General features: G+C 44.6%; 1 protein-coding gene across 1 annotated transcript; it reads left to right on the top strand.

The window, feature by feature from the left end:
- The first annotated feature begins 1755 nt into the window (after positions 1-1755).
- On the top strand, positions 1756-7156 carry LOC133338967 (zinc finger protein 91-like). The gene is made up of 3 exons (XM_061547094.1): positions 1756-4053; positions 6280-6333; positions 7127-7156. The coding sequence occupies exons 1-3, from the start codon at positions 1756-1758 to the stop codon at positions 7154-7156; spliced, it is 2382 nt and encodes a 793-aa protein (XP_061403078.1).
- The last annotated feature ends 558 nt before the right edge of the window (positions 7157-7714 follow it).

Raw genomic sequence — 7714 nt, forward strand, 5'->3', positions numbered from 1 at the left:
CCCCCCTCAGTAATATTTACAAAAGGAAACAAAATTAAAGAAAAATAATAAAATGTTTTTATTTTTTACTTTTCTCTTAATAACTTTATAATTCTTTAATTAGTAAAATAATAACAATTTCATTATTATTTAATTATTACAAATTATAATAAAATCTGTTTTTTATACCTTTCTCTTAATATCTGGAGGTTTATACTCTTTGGTTCTTTAGGTAAAGTCACGTAGAAGGGAAATAATAAAATAATATAAAACAATTAAAAGTCTCATGACGTTTCGACTGCAACACAAGCTATCATATATTTAAAAATTTTATTTTATTTTTTCCCTTCTCCGTGACTTTACCGAAAGAACCAAGAATATGAAAATAATAAAGTCGCGACGTTTCGGAGGCAACACAAGCTTCCGTTATCAGGTGGGACAACCAGAGCACATCACTGCCGTGAGCAGAGAGCTCTGAGTGACACGCTCTTATATAGTAGGGTGAGAAGGGGGAGGAGCCAGGGAGGAGGGATGCAGGGGGGGGGGGCTCCCTGCACACGGGGGATTCTCTGTAGTGCGTGTGTGCATGTTGTAACGTGTAACGTATATCTGCAGTCGATTTCATGTGTGTAGGTATAATTCTTTGGTTCTTTCGGTAAAGTCACGTATAAAGATAAAATATTAAATTGAATTAAATACTAGCATACGACGTTTCGATTGCAACACAAGCAAGCAATCATCAGGTATAAATTAAATAGAAACACAAATCTAGTATACTTAGAAATGTAATGTAATATAACAGAGAGTCGGGTAACATAACAGTCAACACCCTATCTGGTTGAGAGAGATTAAATCTCTCTCTCAAATTTAGCATTCTCAGGAAGAACGTAATCAACCAGGTAGGGTGTTGACTGTTATGTTATCCGACTCTCTGTTGTAGTAGTGTATAGTGTAGTGTAGTGTGTAGTGTAGTGTATAGTGTAGTGTAGTAGTGTATAGTGTAGTGTATAGTGTAGTAGTGTATAATGTAGTGTATAGTGTAGTGTAGTAGTGTATAGTGTAGTGTATAGTGTAGTGTAGTAGTGTATAGTATAGTGTAGTAGTGTATAGTGTAGTGTATAGTGTAGTAGTGTATAGTGTAGTGTATAGTGTAGTGTAGTAGTGTATAGTATAGTGTAGTGTATAGTGTAGTGTAGTAGTGTATAGTGTAGTGTATAGTGTAGCGTAGTAGTGTATAGGTAGGGTGTTGACTGTTATGTTATCCGACTCTCTGTTTTAGTAGTGTATAGTGTAGTGTAGTGTGTAGTGTAGTGTATAGTGCAGTGTAGTAGTGTATAGTGTAGTGTATAGTGTAGTAGTGTATAATGTAGTGTATAGTGTAGTGTAGTAGTGTATAGTGTAGTGTATAGTGTAGTGTATAGTGTAGCGTAGTAGTGTATAGGTAGGGTGTTGACTGTTATGTTATCCGCCTCTCTGTTGTATTACATTACATTTCTAAGTATACTAGATTTGTGTTTCTATTTAATTTATACCTGATGATTGCTTGTGTTGCAATCAAAACTTTTGTATGCTAGTATTTAATTTAAGTTATTATTTTATCTCTAGACGCGACTTTACCGAAAGAACCAAAGAATAATCCCTGCAGTCACGAAAGCTCCAAATTAAATGTCAGGTATATTTGCAGAGTCGATCGCATGGAGAAAGCCCTCGACAGAGCGCCGTGCTAAAAGGCATCAATGCGACCGGTGTCCCTACAGCACGAATCGCCCTGGACACATGAAGCTGCATGAGAGAACGCACACGGGCGAAAAGCCATTCAAGTGCGCCGTGTGTGGGAAGGCTTTTGTATGTTCATCAAATTGTCGAGTTCACGAGAGAGCGCACACTGGTGAGAAGCCCTACAAGTGCACTGTGTGCATGAAGGCTTTTGGTCGTTCAGAAACTCTTCAAAATCACGAGAGAACGCACACTGGTGAGAAGCCCTACAAGTGCACTGTGTGCATGAAGGCATTTGGTCGTTCAGAAACTCTTCAAAATCACGAGAGAACACACACGGGCGAGAAGCCCTACAAGTGCACTGTGTGCATGAAGGCTTTTGGTCGTTCAGAAACTCTTCAAAATCACGAGAGAACGCACACGGGCGAGAAGCCCTACAAGTGCACTGTGTGCATGAAGGCTTTTGGTCGGTCAGAAACTCTTCAAAATCACGAGAGAACGCACACGGGTGAGAAGCCCTACAAGTGCACTGTGTGCATGAAGGCTTTTGGTCGTTCAGAAACTCTTCAAAATCACGAGAGAACACACACGGGTGAGAAGCCCTACAAGTGCATCGTGTGCATGAAGGCTTTTGGTCGTTCAGAAACTCTTCAAAATCACGAGAGAACGCACACGGGTGAGAAGCCCTACAAGTGCACTGTGTGCATGAAGGCTTTTGGTCGTTCAGAAACTCTTCAAAATCACGAGAGAACACACACTGGTGAGAAGCCCTACAAGTGCACTGTGTGCATGAAGGCTTTTGGTCGTTCAGAAACTCTTCAAAATCACGAGAGAACACACACTGGTGAGAAGCCCTACAAGTGCACTGTGTGCATGAAGGCTTTTGTTCGTTCAGAAACTCTTCAAAATCACGAGAGAACGCACACGGGTGAGAAGCCCTACAAGTGCACTGTGTGCATGAAGGCTTTTGTTCGTTCAGAAACTCTTCAAAATCACGAGAGAACGCACACGGGTGAGAAGCCCTACAAGTGCACTGTGTGCATGAAGGCTTTTGTTCGTTCAGAAACTCTTCAAAATCACGAGAGAACGCACACGGGTGAGAAGCCCTACAAGTGCACTGTGTGCATGAAGGCTTTTGGTCGTTCAGAAACTCTTCAAAATCACGAGAGAACACACACGGGTGAGAAGCCCTACAAGTGCACTGTGTGCATGAAGGCTTTTGGTCGTTCAGAAACTCTTCAAAATCACGAGAGAACGCACACGGGTGAGAAGCCCTACAAGTGCACTGTGTGCATGAAGGCTTTTGTTCGTTCAGAAACTCTTCAAAATCACGAGAGAACACACACGGGTGAGAAGCCCTACAAGTGCACTGTGTGCATGAAGGCATTTGGTCGTTCAGAAACTCTTCAAAATCACGAGAGAATGCACACTGGTGAGAAGCCCTACAAGTGCACTGTGTGCATGAAGGCTTTTGGTCGTTCAGAAACTCTTCAAAATCATGAGAGAACGCACACGGGTGAGAAGCCCTACAAGTGCACCGTCTGTGGGAAGGCATTTGCCTACTCAAACTATCTTCGAGTTCACCAGAGAATGCACACGGGTGAGAAGCCCTACAAGTGCATTGTGTGTGGGAAGGCATTTGCCTACTCAAACTATCTTCGAGTTCACCAGAGAATGCACACGGGTGAGAAGCCCTACAAGTGCATTGTGTGTGGGAAGGCATTTGCCTACTCAAACTATCTTCGAGTTCACCAGAGAATGCACACGGGTGAGAAGCCCTACAAGTGCACCGTCTGTGGGAAGGCATTTATCTATTCAAACTATTTTCGGATTCATCGGAGAACGCACACAGGTGAGAAGTCATTCAAGTGCACTATGTGTGGGAAGGCATTTGTCTATTCAAACTATCTACGAGTTCACGAGAGAACGCACACGGGTGAGAAGCCCTACAAGTGCACCGTCTGTGGGAAGGCATTTGCCTACTCAAACTATCTTCGGATTCATCAGAGAACGCACACAGGCGAAAAGGCATTCAAGTGCACCGTCTGTGGGAAGGCATTTGTCTATTCAAACTATCTTCGGATTCATCAGAGAACGCACACAGGTGAGAAGTCATTCAAGTGCACTATGTGTGGGAAGGCATTTGTCTATTCAAACTATCTACGAGTTCACGAGAGAACGCACACAGGTGAGAAGCCCTACAAGTGCACCGTCTGTGGGAAGGCATTTGCCTACTCAAACTATCTTCGGATTCATCAGAGAACGCACACGGGCGAGAAGCCATTCAAGTGCACCGTGTGTGGAAAAGGGTTTATTGATTCAGGACAACGAAAGAAGCATGAGAAGGTCCACGAGAGGGTGAAATCTACTTGCGATGGTCAAAGTACTGCTCCCATGAGTCCATCTCTCATAAAACAAGAACCGGAAGAAAATGACAACTTCGCTACGTGGCCAGGAGTGATGGTGAAGTGTGAAGAAGAGACAACGGTGAAGCGTGAAGGTCAGCGTTCGACTCCAGGTGGCGACCTCCTGGTGGATGGAGTCGGCGTGAAGCAGGATGATGAACATCGAGATTGTCACTTGTGATGACCCCGTTGCTTTTGAAAAAGGGGTTATTTAGCTTGGTCGGCATTAGCGGGGGGAAAAAATGTGTTCGTTTAGTAAACTGGAAAACGACTCATCTTCTTGGTTTTTTCGGTAAAAGTCACGTAGCTACAACGCAAGCAGCCGTCTTCAGCTGAAGACGGCTGCTTGCGTTGTGGCCGAAACGTCGTGAGAATTATTTATTATGTTTCATTTTTATTATTTATTACTTCCCTTCTACGTGACGACTTTACCGAAAAAAACAAGAAGATGAATCCCTGCAGTCACGAAAGCTTTAAATGGAAAATGACTTTGGTCACATTCCAGGGATCCATTTGTGCGCCTTTTTGGGGGGGAGGGGGAGTTATAGATCACGTAAATATATATCCTGTATACCCGGTGCGGTTTGTAAACATCGCCCCCTAGGGAGGACAAATGCGTTCAGCCGTATTGCTGGCCACCCACCCACTCGCTAGTGTATAATGTAACATAGAGACCCATAGACTCACACAGAGACCCATAGACTCGTCACGCAGACCAATAGATTCATCACGCAGATACCCATAGACTAATCACACATACCCATAGACTCATCATTTAGAGACACATAGACTCACAAAGAGACCCATAGACTCGTCATACAGAGACCCATATACTCACAGACCCATAGACTCATACAGAGACCCATAGGCTCACCACAGAGACCCATAGACTCATCATTTAGAGACCCATAGACTCATACAGAGACCCATAGACTCACGCAGAGCCATAGACTCGTCATACAGAGACCCATATACTCACAGACCCATAGACTCATACAGAGACCCATAGGCTCACCACAGAGACCCATAGATTCGTCATTTAGAGACCCATAGACTCACAAAGAGACCCATAGACTCGTCACGCAGACACCCATAGACTAATCACACATACCCATAGACTCATCATTTAGAGACCCATAGACTCACAGAGCCATAGACTCGTCATACAGAGACCCATACACTCACAGACCCATAGACTCATACAGAGACCCATAGACTCGTCACGCAGATACCCATAGACTAATCACACATACCCATAGACTCATCATTTAGAGACACATAGACTCACAAAGAGATCCATAGACTCGTCACGCAGACCAATAGATTAATCACGCAGACACCCATAGACTAATCACACATACCCATAGACTCATCATTTAGAGACCCATAGACTCACAGAGCCATAGACTCGTCATACAGAGACCCATATACTCACAGACCCATAGACTCATACAGAGACCCATAGGCTCACCACAGAGACCCATAGACTCATCATTTAGAGACCCATAGATTCACAAAGATCTATAGACACAAAGACCCGTAGACTCATCATACAGAGACCCATAGACTCCCACAGAGACCCATTGTAATTTTAATAATTGCATTGTGAAAATTCGAAAGTTTTCAGAAATGTTGATTGTGCAATGTAATGTTAGATGTGTCATTACAAAAACGTGTTTGTTGTGTGTGTTATTATTGTTATTTGAAGTTTTCGTGACTGCAAGAATCCATACTCTTTGGTTCTTTCAGTAAAGTCATGTTTCGGGCGCAACACATTTTATTTTATACCTATGTGACTACCGAAAGAACCAAAGAGTATTATTGTTGTGATTTATATTCTTGACTAATATGTATGTTCATGATTATTTGCGATTGTGCACAAAGTGTATCGCGACTTGTTACTGGCTCTCTCGTTGTCTAGGGTTTTGTATTGTCAATCGTGACGACATCGATGAATCTCGCTTCAACATTCAAACACGACGTGTCGGGCCCAGCACGCTGCCTGTAGAGCAGCCTCGGACAGCAGCCAGCACGTGACCACACCCCCCCCCCTCTACCCTGGCCTCTCCACCACATACAACGTCAAGTCACTGGGCTTAACCAACAACTTTTACAGCCTGTCGCTCGGGCACTCTATCGGTGTGCGACGACTCAAATCTCCACCTGTTCCACGTCTCAGCTCACAACTCTTAGCTGGGTGCAGTACGACTTCTCCAAGGCCTTCACTCTGCAAGTGACTCGAAAATGAAAAAGCGTCGAGGAAAACTTTCAGCGATACTTAAGTCTGCCTCGGCAAGAACTCAAATCTTAACTACTCGGCGCTTTTCTCCCGGCAAAGCTCAACTTATGGATGATTGCGAGAACTGTACCTCAATGCACGTGATGAATGACTGTCACAAAGCAGTCCTTAAATAGCCTCAATGCACGTGGTGAATGACGTCACAAAGCAGTCCTTAAAGAGCCTCAATGCACGTGGTGAATGACGTCACAAAGCAACCCTTAAAGAGCCTCAATGCACGTGATGAATGACTGTCACAAAGCAGTCCTTAAAGAACCTCAATGCACGTGATGAATGACGTCACAAAGCAACCCTTAAAGGGCCTCAATGCACGTGATGAATGACGTCACAAAGCAGCCCTTAAAGAGCCTCAATGCACGTGATGAATGACGTCACAAAGCAGCCCTTAAAGAGCCTCAATGCACGTGATGAATGACGTCACAAAGCAACCCTTAAAGAGCCTCAATGCACGTGATGAATGACTGTCACAAAGCAGTCCTTAAAGAACCTCAATGCACATGATGAATGACGTCACAAAGCAACCCTTAAAGAACCTCAATGCACGTGATGAATGACTGTCACAAAGCAGTCCTTAAAGAGCCTCAATGCACGTGATGAATGACGTCACAAAGCAACCCTTAAAGGGCCTCAATGCACGTGATGAATGACGTCACAAAGCAGTCCTTAAAGGGCCGCATGCGGCTCCGACGCGTCAGGCTGCCAACCCCCTGGGTCTTGTCAATTGCAGCCTGCGGAATTGTACGTCTTGGTCATGTGACGTACTAACTGTTCACTATATATTTCACCAGGCAAGGCCCACTGAGATAGAGAGCTCTTTTTTCCGAAAGCGACCTCGCCGAATGAAGTGGCTTGTCACGTGGACTTCTATAGCAGCGGCCAATGCACATGGAGGGGAAAAGCCGGAGGGTGCCGGGAAAAAAATCCACACAACCATGGGGAGAGAAATATGCAAACTCCAAACATACAGCAGCAGGCGACGTCAGGGTCGAGATCAAACCCACGACCTCCTGTACACCAGGCGAGGTGATCAACATCTGCCAGCCACCATGATGAGAGACACTCAAACTCCAAACATACAGCAGCCGGCGTCGTCTGGGTCGAGATCAAACCCACGACCTCCTGTACACCAGGCGAGATAGTCAACATCTTCTAGCCACCATGATGAGAGACACTCAAACTCCAAACATACAGCAGCAGGCGTCGTCAGGGTCGAGATCAAACCCACGACCTCCTGTACAACATCTCTCATTGTCTGGGATTGAACCCACGACCTCCTGTAGACCAGGCGAGGTAGTCAACATCTCTCAGTGTCTGG

This window comes from Lethenteron reissneri, unplaced genomic scaffold (assembly GCF_015708825.2).
Source record: "Lethenteron reissneri isolate LAM-NWPU_2019-01 unplaced genomic scaffold, ASM1570882v1 scaffold_1639, whole genome shotgun sequence".
NCBI classification, from domain to species: Eukaryota; Metazoa; Chordata; class Hyperoartia; order Petromyzontiformes; family Petromyzontidae; genus Lethenteron; species Lethenteron reissneri.

Excerpts from the sequence above, each read along its gene's own strand:
- LOC133338967 (XM_061547094.1), top strand. The coding sequence starts at position 1,756 with ATGAAGCTGCATGAGAGAACGCACACGGGCGAAAAGCCATTCAAGTGC. Across the intron at positions 4,054-6,279 it reads ATGAGAAGGTCCACGAGAGG|CTCACAACTCTTAGCTGGGT; the intron begins GTGAAATCTACT and ends TCCACGTCTCAG. Across the intron at positions 6,334-7,126 it reads CCAAGGCCTTCACTCTGCAA|CCTGCGGAATTGTACGTCTT; the intron begins GTGACTCGAAAA and ends TGTCAATTGCAG.